This window comes from Nannobrachium achirus (genome assembly GCF_963921795.1).
Source record: "Nannobrachium achirus genome assembly, contig: SCAFFOLD_287, whole genome shotgun sequence".
In the NCBI taxonomy this organism is placed as follows: domain Eukaryota; kingdom Metazoa; phylum Chordata; class Actinopteri; order Myctophiformes; family Myctophidae; genus Nannobrachium; species Nannobrachium achirus.
Genome location: NW_027664645.1, coordinates 1 through 12689, shown reverse-complemented (window position 1 = coordinate 12689; position 12689 = coordinate 1). Strand labels below are relative to the sequence as shown.

General features: G+C 42.1%; 1 protein-coding gene across 1 annotated transcript in view; it reads right to left on the bottom strand.

Annotated features, from left to right (window-relative positions):
• The window catches only part of LOC308280703 (3'-5' RNA helicase YTHDC2-like), a gene marked incomplete at its 5' end in the record, with an annotated part of 60944 nt that extends 51787 nt beyond the window's left edge, over positions 1-9157 (bottom strand). The window contains 2 exons of the mRNA XM_080755022.1: positions 979-1157; positions 9092-9157. Coding sequence (XP_080611148.1) covers positions 979-1157; positions 9092-9157 — 245 coding nt within the window. The remainder of the gene's footprint in view (positions 1-978; positions 1158-9091) is intronic.
• Positions 9158-12689: the final 3532 nt, after the last annotated feature.

The following is a 12689-nucleotide window of genomic DNA, read 5'->3' as shown; positions in this document are numbered from 1 at the left end:
GAAAGTCATTTTGGGGGTGAACTACTCCTTTAAAAAGGAACATTAATAGTTAATTAAATAGCCGATCAACAAGCTTGTGGATCTGTTATGTCCACTATTTTTGAAAATGTTTGAAAATACATGAAAATGTATCAACATGGAAACGATTATTATGTAATCAAACTAAATGCAGTAGGGTATTCAGATTCACGGATAGTGATTTTTAGTATTCAAATTATTCGACCTCAAAGTTTTCGAATAGTCGAATATTCGACAGGACTGGCCAAACTGTCAAATATCAAGTAAGCAAGAGGCGAATATTGTGAAAATAATATTCAAATATTTGATGAATGCCCTAGCTCAGGGGTTCCCAAACTTTTTTGTCTCAGGGCACCCCATAAATATTCTAAATATTCTATTAATCGGAGGCACCCTTACATTATCATTTTCACTACAGGCACCTTATATTTATAGCATATCGTTATTGTCGGGTGGAAACCTTGCATGTCAAAAACCGTTCGTTTTGTATTTATCATCTAAAAGATGTTCTAAACTAGTGAAAAAAGCCGATCTACAAACCGATCTAGAAACTTGGAGGTACAAGGTTTCTGCCCGACAGTGACGATATTTTAGTGATCATGTTGCGAGGAAAACGTTGAGATAATATCAATTTTTTGGTTAGAACTGACTGAAAATAACTTTGTACTTCAAGTTTGAGTTACAAACGTTTGCTTTGAAAATACATATATTCAAAGATTTGCACACATTTTCACGACTTTTTTCCAAAAATAGCAAGATCTACAAGCACTCGTGCCGCGCTGCGAGCTTGTATATCTATTTTTCACTGGTTAAAGCATTCAATAATTCTAGGCCTAAATGGGTTAAAATGATACTAATTATTTTTTCAAGTGTCAAATGATCTCGCGGCACCCCTGGACTGCCGTCGCGGCACCCCAGGGTGCCCCGTCACCCACTTTGAAAACCCCTGCCCTGGCTCACCGTCCTCGGAGGTTGTGCAGATGTTGTGCAGCAGGTGCAGCACCAGGTCCAGGTCCACCTTGTCGTCGTCGAAGCTGTGGTGGTAGGCCTGCAGCAGCTCCTGCTCCTCGGGGCTCAGCTCCGCGCCTCCGCGCCGCACCAGAGTGCTCTCGTCCACGGGGCCGCTCTGCGCCATGGAGCTGGGAACGGAGGGGAGGGAGAGAGTTTAGATCAGGGGGTCTTCAACGTGTCCAGGCCAAGGAGGACCCCTTAGTTGAGAGAGAGATGAAGCAGGGGCCCCCACAACCTTTTCAGAGAGTCCATACTGTATAGTTTCATCGTTTGACAGCACAATCATCACAATGTAGCTGGGTCGTTTATGGCACTTCCGTGACCAGTCTGACCACGAGAGCAAAGGTCGGTTTCTCAATGGATTTGTCATCTAGGAGGGTTATCAAACAAATTCGGCCGGGGTGTATTTTTTAAAATGGCAGGGAAAATGTTTGACAGCTAGGGTAATTTTCAGTCTCATCCACTTACTATACACCATACTATTCACGTTATTCCTGGCCCTCTCTATGGAGGCTGCCATTTTCTTTTACAGCTTCAAAAACATCTTTTCACTTCCAAAAAGGAAGTGACAGGGAATTGTCTGTTGCCAGATTTAGCCAAAGAAATAAGCCCAACAGAAGCAACTATAGGCTATAATACTTTACATTTACATTTGAAAATAGCAGATCGGCAAGCTCACAATGTGACACATTGTGAGCTTGTATGTTTGCTATTTAAAAAATATTGACCACATATTTTCAGATGGGGTTCTGCGACTGTAGACAAATATGTTGAAGGACGACTTTGTTTTTTTACAACAAAGGTTCATATTTTAGATTGTCATTAGAGAAAAGAAAAAGTGAATGTTAAAATGTTTTAATTTGCTTTGTTCTGTTATTTTATTGTGTTTACCGTGCTAAAATGTGTGGCATGCGTACGCAAGGGGGCATGTGTACAAGTGGCTTAATATGTCTTTTTAGACACAATAAGCCAGCAGTTTCTTTAATGCTATTTACAGTAACACTTCTAGCCCCCATAAGTCACATCCAACCTTAAAAGGTTGCGTTGTATCTTGGGAATGGGCTTATTTAGCCACTTGTACCCATGCCCCCAAACACTGAAATAAGAATCTCTAAAACAATAGAAAGAAGTAAATGAAATAATTTTGACACGCATCTTTTATATTCTTTAATTACATTCTAAAATATGAACCCTTGTTGTAAAAAAAATAAAGTTGTCCTTTAATCTGGGGTCCTTGATATGAAAAGATTTGGGAACCACTGGTTTAAGAAATATTAAAAAGTAAGCCGAATAAGCAACTATACTATTTTTTAAAAGACACACATTGCTTATTATAAGCAGACATGGCAACCCAGGTACATTCAGAGCTCAGAGCCCAGAACGCCAACTACTGACACTTTAATGCAAGGACAACAGGAAACCAAATGATGTTTTTCACACAGACATAGAAAGGTAGACGCCTCCTCCGGCTGGGGGGTGCTGGTCCAAGACTCCTGGCAAAAAAAATAAAAAGAATTATGAAATTCTTCCCTGTGCGTCACAGAAGCGGAAATTCGGTCGGCCAATGAGAGGCAGATGGGGCGGGTTTTCTCATACGCAACGCTGAGCCGCGCAACATCAAAACTGGATGAAAACAAAACTGGAGCTGTCACCAAACACTCAGAGATTTGTTAAATAAGTTCCCAGAGAGAAACATGGTCGTTTCATGTACAGCTCCGGGTTGTACAAACAGATGCACATTGGAAAATAGAACGCTGGGAATCACTTTCCACAGGTAAGTAACATGATTCATTAATCTGTCTAATGAATGTAGACGGGAATGTGACCAAATCCTGGATCCAACTCCATGTCTGGTATTGAAACTTGCTTTGGCCCTGTAAACGTGCCAATAAAGCTCCTTTGAATTGAATGGGAAAAGTCCCGGAAAAAAACGCGCTGTGATTGGCCAGCAGTTTTTTTGAGTGACAGTCTGTCTTCCACACTCCGCCATTTCTGCCAGGACTCCTTGACCAGGCGCGCCAATGAACTGCAGCGGCGGGGGAGGTATCTAGCTTTTTATATCTGTGGTTTTTCAGGCCAGTTTTTTCAGCCTCCGCCTCTTTCAGGATATGAACAGGAAGCCGGGGGCGGGGCCAGGAATATCGTGAATAAAGGAAAAAAAGACTCCCAAAAAATCTGCTTTAAGTGGGATGTGAGGGGTGTTTAATTATTTTGAATTTGTTTCGCATGAAAAACATTCCTTGGGCTAAAAAACGGCCAACAAAACTATGGTTTAGTCTTTTGGGGTCTGTTTTTAGCCCAAGGAATGTTTTACATGCAAAACAAATGCTTGCAATGGATTCAGAATAATTAAAAACCCCTAGTTTGGGAGTATAGTAAGTGAATGAGACTGAAAATTACCCTAGCTGTCAAACATTTTCCCCGCCATTTTAAAAAATACACCCCGGCCAAATGTGTTTAATAACCCTCCTAGATGACAAATCCATTGAGAAACGGACCTTTGCTCCCGTGGTCACGGAAGTATCGGATTCGCCCCAGCTAATGTAGAGCTTGAAGATCGGCTATTTTCGTCAAAGAGGTTTGGTGTAGAGGGGAAAAAGAGCAGACTAAGTACAGAGTTAAAGGTCAAGTTTATTATATAATGACGGCTCAAGTGGTTAAATATCTGAAAACACAAATTGAAATGAATCCAAAATACACTGATGATTGTGCTGTCAAACGATGAAACTATATGGAATCTGGGGGTCCATGCTTCATCTCTCTCTCAACTAAGGGGTCCTTGGCCTGAAAACGTTGAAGACCCCTGGGTTAAACCCATTTAAGACTTGAGGCCGATTCTGCATAGCCTCATAAACCACCCTTCCAAATCCAAATGTGATTTCCGGATTTTTATGACGCTATTTTCTACATGTTAAGTTAACACTGTTAACTACATCAGTGGTTCTCAGCCTGTGGGTCGGGACCCCCAGGGGGTCCCCAAATTATTTTGCGGGGTCCCCAGATGATTAACATAATGCGAAACATTGTTTTCTCACTCGACAGTAAACAAGATTTAAGTGTATAGAGGGTATCTGCCATTGGCCTACTCTATGGTATATGCACATTTCTAAAGTGACAATTAACTATTAACTATTTAATTGTGTATTTGTCATTGACCATTACATTTCTGTTTGGCTTGTAGGCTTTGAAGTCACTCGTTTCGGATGGTATCACGCCATAGGATAGCCGTTTATCACGTTTTATCAACCCATAAGACTGGGGACAGTATGACCATGCTTTGCCGACTGACTCTATCAGTAGGCTTTCATCAGTCAGACTTTGTGATGATAAAGGGCTCGTTCTACATAGTCTGGCCATACCACAGTTTTAAACATGCATTCGGTTGTTTATCATGCCATGTTTTGTCTGATCAGACCCTTGACGTCACCATAATGTTAAATATAGCTCTGAAGCATGGCCACCGATTGGATTAAAATGCTTCTTATAAAACAATACGTAAAATGTGGTTAATTCAGCTTGAGCGGTCCATATTCTGACAGCCGTGAGCCTTCAGTGAACACTTTATTTTCGAAATCTGGGCGTTAGTTTTGATTTGATTATTATTATTATTTATTGTCAATGGAACATGCAATATTCTACCATATTGTCGACATTATAGTGTGTTATGATAACGTTTCTAGTGAGAAATGTGTATTTTAACGCCACAATAATCCCGTTAAGTCGTATATATCTCTCTTTTCTTTCTTTTTTTTTCCGTTTTTTTCACTTCAATGTGGCTATATGTGCAAGGATTCCAACCGTGATACGGCCCCTTTAGCTCAAGTGGTAGGTCGTATGCCTAGTAATCTGACGACCCGGGTTCGAATCCCACCTAACTTACACTTCAACTTTTATTTTATTTTTATAATGTCAGTCCAAACCATTAATTATGAAGCAACAAATCGTACTTTAGTTGCGACCATAGGTCGCATTTACTATCAAAACCTCCACCGGCTGTCCGTCTGTCACACGTCACACGTCACACTTTTGCCCTGCTCATATCTCCACAACCGTTGCCCCCATCCATGCCAAATTTTGCACACACACTCCTTACCTGCCAAACTACAACCTCCAAGGACCCCCGGAGCTCCAGGGACCCCCAGGTCCCTGGGGGACCCCCAGGTGTAAAAAATGACCAAATGTGCAAAAATGACCAAATGACCACCCCAACGGGGCTGCTCACGGGGAATTCCTGGGGACCACCCACTCCTGGTGCTCCAGAACGGATGCAAAAGTGGTGGCGCCACCAGTGGAGGACCCCCTCCACTGCAGCTCACATAAAATGCCGTAACTCGGGCTAGGAGCGTCCGGGAGAGCCGGGGCCGGTACCTATTCGTCCGCCAAGGCAACGCGGAGACCCCACCCCTCATTTCTCACATGGTCCTCTTCTAGCGCCACCTTCAGGCCGATATTTAAAACACATTTTTGGACACTGCTCCTACAGTTTTTGCCCTAAAATCACGCAAATCGCTACACAGTATGTCTACACTCATCATCCCATCAACATGAATCTGTCCCATATAGCGCGACCTTCAGGACGATTTTTAAAAACACATTTTTGGACACTGCTCCTACAGATTTTGCCCTAAAATCACGAAAATCACTACACAGTATGTCTACACTCATGTCATCAACATGGATCAGGAAGATTTTGGAAAAACAAATTTTGAATTTTTTTAGAATTGTTTAAGCTTATCAGGTGCGCAGAATCTGAATATACAGTTTTTATTTCACTAGAGTAACAGGAAGTGCCTCAAATAGCCACTTCCTGGTGTGTTTTAGGTAGTTCCGGGTCAGTAGGTGTTCCGATATATTTTTAATTCAAAACTACATGTAATTTTAAGCCTGAGGTCGACACTCAGTAAGGCGAATATCCTATTGTGATTTTATAGTAATTAAAAGAATGCTAACCCTAGCGTCGCACAGGAAATGTCGCACAGAAACGAAACACATATCAATGCGTGCGTCTCAATGCGCTCTAAAACATACTAAAAGATGAGCCCATGAGATGCATCGGTAAGCGACCCAACACTAACCCTAGTTAGCCTAGGGTTAGCCTTTTAGCCTTAATAACTCAGAGACGATAAGATGTCAGAACTCGGTTCTGAGATATGTTGTAGTGCTTTCCGAGACGAATATTTTGATGTCTCACATGTTCCTCTACGATCTTCTTTTCCCTTGGATTTCCAATTTCACAAGGCTCATAGAGTGTATACCCCTTAGACCCTTTTGGCCAGCAAGCCAAAGATTTCAATCTCCTCACAGGAGTGTTTGTGTGCCAGGAGAGTTATATAGGCTTGTTCGTCTCTGCGAGACGAACACACTGATGTGTGTATCATCTCTCTACGACGTTCGTGTACGGAGTAAAACGTACCCCTAGTTGGGATTAGGGTTAGCCCCCTAGGGGTCGCTCAGAAATGAAACACACATCAATGCGTTCGTCTCGGTGAGCAGAATCTGTTTCCCTTTTGTCTCTACGCCCCCTAGAACCCTAGCTAGCCCTTCTAGAAGTGTTAGAAACGGACCGAAAGATTTTCAAACAACGGGACCAGCACCAACGGACTTGGCGTCAAAAAGTAAGTTGGAATAAGTGTTTTTTATCAAAAAACAAATTAAATTATGTTCGTGGCGCGCGCATTTCGTGTCTTTTTCGCAAACGGAAGGGGTTAAAATTGTCGGAGAGACACGAAACCAATACCATTGGATCGGGCATCCTTCAAATATGAAAAGTGTGGCCTGCTTAAAACAGAATGTTTTTTTCTTATTTTTTTATTGATTTTAAGGTCCAAACTCCCAGGTAGAGTGTCTTTGGCGCAATTTTAAAGGTCTTAAAGTGTCGGAGACACTTTAAGAGTGTCATCAACATCTATGATGTTGATGACATGAGTGTAGACATACTGTGTAGTGATTTTCGTGATTTTAGAGCAAAATCTGTAGAAGCAGTGTCCAAAAATGTGTTTTTAAAAATCGTCCTGAAGGTGGCGCTATATGGGACAGATTCATGTTGATGGGATGAGTGTAGACATACTGTGTAGCGATTTGCGTGATTTCAGGGCAAAAACTGTAGGAGCAGTGTCCAAAAATGTGTTTTAAATATTGTCCTGAAGGTGGCGCTAGAAGAGGACCATGTGAGAAATGAGGGGTGGGGTCTCCGCGTTGCCTTGGCGGACGAATAGGTACCGGCCCGGCTCTCCCGGACGCTCCTAGCCCGAGTTACGGCATTTTATGTGAGCTGCAGTGGAGGGGGTCCTCCACTGGTGGCGCCACCACTTTTGCATCCGTTCTGGAGCACCAGGAGTGGGTGGTCCCCAGGAATTCCCCGTGAGCAGCCCCGTTGGGGTGGTCATTTGGTCATTTTTGCACATTTGGTCATTTTTTACACCTGGGGGTCCCCCAGGGACCTGGGGGTCCCTGGAGCTCCGGGGGTCCTTGGAGGTTGTAGTTTGGCAGGTAAGGAGTGTGTGTGCAAAATTTGGCATGGATGGGGGCAACGGTTGTGGAGATATGAGCAGGGCAAAAGTGTGACGTGTGACGTGTGACAGACGGACAGCCGGTGGAGGTTTTGATAGTAAATGTGATTTGTTGCTTCATAATTAATGGTTTGGACTGACATTATAAAAAGAAAATAAAAGTTGAAGTGTAAGTTAGGTGGGATTAGAACCCGGGTCGTCAGATTACTAGGCATACGACCTACCACTTGAGCTAAAGGGGCCGTATCGCAGCTGGAATCCTTGCACATATAGCCACATTGAAGTGAAAAAAAAGAAGAAAAAAAAAAGAAAGAAAAGAGAGATATATACGACTTAACGGGATTATTGTGGCGTTAAAATACACATTTCTCACTAGAAACGTTATCATAACACACTATAATGTCGACAATATGGTAGAATATTGCATGTTCCATTGACAATAAATAATAATAATAATCAAATCAAAACTAACGCCCAGATTTCGAAAATAAAGTGTTCACTGAAGGCTCACGGCTGTCAGAATATGGACCGCTCAAGCTGAATTAACCACATTTTACGTATTGTTTTATAAGAAGCATTTTAATCCAATCGGTGGCCATGCTTCAGAGCTATATTTAACATTATGGTGACGTCAAGGGTCTGATCAGAGAAAACATGGCATGATAAACAACCGAATGCATTTTTAAAACTGTGGTATGGCCAGACTATGTAGAACGAGCCCTTTATCATCACAAAGTCTGACTGATGAAAGCCTACTGATAGTCAGTCGGCAAAGCATGGTCATACTGTCCCCAGTCTTATGGGTTGATAAAACGTGATAAACGGCTATCCTATGGCGTGATACCATCCGAAACGGGTGTTGAAGTTGCACATGGCAATCTTGACATAACTTAAACATACAAAGAAATGACAGAAATAGCAGATATACAAGCTCACAGCGCGGCACCGAATGCCGCGCTGCGATCTTGTAGATCTGCTATTTTTGAAAATGTTGTGAAAATGTGTGCAAACCTTTGATTATATGTATTTTCAAAGCGAACGTTTGTAACTCAAATTTTGCTTCTGGGTGGTCCCTGGAACTAAATATTTTGAGATGCGGGTCTGTGGCCAAATACATATCATTTTGGGGGTCCTTCACATGAAAAGGTTTGGGAACCACTGACATAGTAGTCTCTCAAGAACAGACTAACTGAGCTCCAGTTGAAAAGGACCTTTTCTTTGACGATGGCTTGACAGATTGCTGACATAGAAACATAGGGTTTTTTTTAAGTTAAACACTTATAGAATCGGGTCAAAAATTCTAATTTTCACGATTTTTCAAGAATAGTAGATCTACAAGCTCGCAGTGCCGCACTGTGAGCTTGTATATCTGCTATTTTTCAATAGTTAAAGTATTCAATAATGATACACAATAATGTGTACCCGTTCTAAATGGATGATTGCAACTATATTAACATTTCTCAACATGGAAACGATTATGACGATTATGCAAAATAATTGCGATTAGACGATTATGTAATAATTGTGACAGCCCTAAATATAACATGACTTACAGGTAGGATTCCAGCAGGTCCACAGCTTCAGTCTGTTGGAAGTGTTTGGCCCAGTCTAAAGCCGTCCTGCAATACACAAACACCACCTCACAACCTTGTTCAACAACAGCAGATCTACAAGCTGCCATATGAGCTTGTATATTCACATTGGAATGAAGGGTGAGGTCGCGCCATGTCTTGGTTATCTGGCCAGTGATGTATATCAGACCAGTTACCCATATATGGAGACCCCTGGTACCCATATATGGAGATCCATGTACTGTAGGCTATTTTGGAGATGTGCTGTGAGAGCCCAAACATGCTTACTCAGTTATTCGTTATGTGAAAGTCCTATTATGTCTATGACATCTGACATCATACCCTTTCATGCCCATACATGGAGATCCCTGTCTGTAGATCCAGCAACACAGATATGGGCTGTCTTGGCCATCAGTCTTGGTTATATATGAATTATGTTAGTGTGGTATGTGGCCGATGTGGCCTCCATATATGGGCATTCCCATATGAAGTCCTGTTAGATATGGGCTTAATATTGATGACATCAGGGAACTCCATACATGGGCATGAAAGGGATTCTGTTAGTGTGACATCACAATGAAGTCAGAGCGTGATGTCAGAGAGGCAAACCCATTATGTTAAGAGTGGTTCCCCTGACATCACAGCGATGTCTGAGCATGATTATGACATTTTACATGACGAGTAATTGTCATTCAAATAATTGCGATTAACAATTTAATTGTGTTTTTGTTGTTGACAATTACATTTCTGTTTGGCTTGTAGGATTTGAAGTTGCACATGGCAGCTATGACGCATAAACTAAATATACAAAGAAATTACAGACATATTTGACGACTTTATACTTAAAAAAGAACATTGATAGTGGAAATAGCCGATCTGCAAGCTTGCGTTGTGAGCTTGTAGATCTGCTATTTCCACTTTTAAAATATGAAAATTTTTCAACATGTAAACGATTATGACGATTATGTCAAATAATTGCGATTAGGCGATTATGTAATAATTGTGACAGACCTACGCAGACATTCTATGCCCCCGGCAAATCTCGCCGGGTCCCCCGCTGTCTGGAATGGACGCGGAGGGGGACGTGACTCCTGCTGCTGTCCGCTTTGAGTAAATGAAGAAGTGATCCGCGGTGGAAAAGGAGTGATAAATCATAGCAATTTTATCATTATAATGGATAAACCTAAACAAAAAGGTTCACATGAACAATACTGATTTAAAATAAGATATCTGAACGGCTAATTAAAAATGAAATGCTTCTTGAAATGCCTGGATCCTGAGTGTAGTTCTCCATAGCAACCCATTTAGAATTTGGAATTATTTTGTGCTATAACTATTGAAAAATAGCAGATATAAAAGCTCACAGTGTGCACTGCAAGCTTGTAGATCTGCTATTTTTGAATAACCTATGTTTCTATGTCAGTGGTCCTCAAACCTTTTCAAGGACCCCCAAAATGATATGTATTTGGCCACATACCCCAGACTTCAAATATTTAGTTCCAGGAACACCCCAGAATTTCAGTTACTAATGTTCGCTTATAAAATTCATATATTCAAAGATTTGCACACATTTTCATGACTCGGTGCTGTGCTGTGAGCTTGTATATATCCTATTTTTCAATAGCTAAAGTATAAAATAATGAAGGCCCCTCCACCTTGGGCCCTAGTAACTCAGTCCCACTTTTCCTCCCCTTGTGACGCCCCTGCTTCCCTCTCTGGCATCCTCTCTCAGCGCCCCAACAGACATGTCCTCTCATGGGCAGACAGGGCAACCATTTCTCCCTGCTAGGCTGTCCCTGACTCCCTGTCCTGGACAGCACCTGTCCATGACCGCTCTCCTTCTGACCGCTCTCCTTAGGGCGTCTTAGGCTTCCTACACACTGTTGGAGCACCTATCCTGTGCTTCTCCACCATAAGAGGCTTGCTAGAGGCATGAAACCATGTGACTTCCATAGGGAGTGAATTGGACGACGCCCTCCCCCCCTCATCCCCCAAGAAGGACAGGAGAGGCCTTACTAGTATAGGGTATGTCAGGGGTTGAAATGTAACAATCTGACAAAGACCTAAACGTACCTTGTCACTATGATTTGAATGAGTTTGAATGAATGTTGTAAACACAGTTAGTTGTTGTTGTTTCCAGCTCCTGGAGGCTGAGCTGAACCCTTCACTCTGTCTCTTCTAAGAACACAAAGGTGTTAAAACCACACACGGCTCAAGTACAGCACAAAGCCTTCCAATACGTCATGTCAACGTGTTTGGGGCACGTTGCTAACTTTCCAACCGCAAATGCAGGCGTGCTGATATTACAGACATGTACCTAGAGAGATCTGAGTCACAATGTAAGGATTACATTATTATTGATATACAAAATATAACACAGTATTGTATTAATCATGAAGCAGGTTATTGATTGCAAAACAATGTTAATTTATGTCCTATTGAGAAACTGAAGGAAGAGGAAGAGAGGAGGAAGAGAATAAACTTTCACATCAAAAGTATTAAGATGGTTTCTTTCTTGCAATATCATAAAAAGTGAATGTTTATTCATCAGTTTATCTGTAGAACTGTAGAGGTGCTGAGAACTCCATGCAATATCAACTCAAGCAAATTGGACCAACGCATAATCTGCCTATAGGTAATAGTGCACATGCATGCACACATACTGTACTGTATGCACTGACACACTGATGCACACATGCACACTCACACTGATGCATGCATACATGCACACAAATGCACACCATGTAGCAGGGAACGAGTTTATAAAAAGATCAGAGCAGAACTCTGAGAGAGGACCGCCAGCCGCTCTGAAGCGCTCCGGTCCAGGCCGCTCACCATATGTTTGAGCACACAGTGCTTAATGGCGTGTTGTCTGTCCAGCTACTGTAGGCTCTCTGCATGCAGCCACAAGAGGAAGTGTTTCAGCAAAAGCAACATGCTTTTTTTTTCTTTTTTCTTTTTTTGCTTCTGAGTGATCAGGCCTGCCCTGAGTGGAGTGAGCCGTTTACCAAGGCAGGCCTGGTGCGTGCGTCCGGGGCGCACACACACACACACACACACACACACACACACACACACACACACACACACACACACACACACACACACACACACACACACACACACACACACACACACACACAGTGAAGCTGCATTGTGATGGAGGATGTGTGTGTGTGTGAGTGTGGTTTGACACACATACTGTTTCCTTTGTGCACAGAGACCACTCTTATGGAGGCTTAGGGTGAATTCACACTGTAGAGCAGCAGCCTACTCAGTTACTAGGGCCCAAGGAGGGGCCTTAATTATTTGATACTTTAGCTATTGAAAAATAGCATATACAAGCTCACAGCGCGGCACCAAGTGCCACGTTGCAAGCTTGTAGATCTGCTATTTTTTTTTTAAGTCGTGAAAATGTGTGCAAATCTTTCAATATATGTATTGTTTAAGCAAACATTTATAACTCAATATTTTTTTCTGGGGGTCCCTGTAACTAAATATTTTGAGCTGGGGTTTCGTGGCCAAATACACATCATTTTGGGGGTCCTTCACATGAAAATGTTTGAGCACCACTGACATA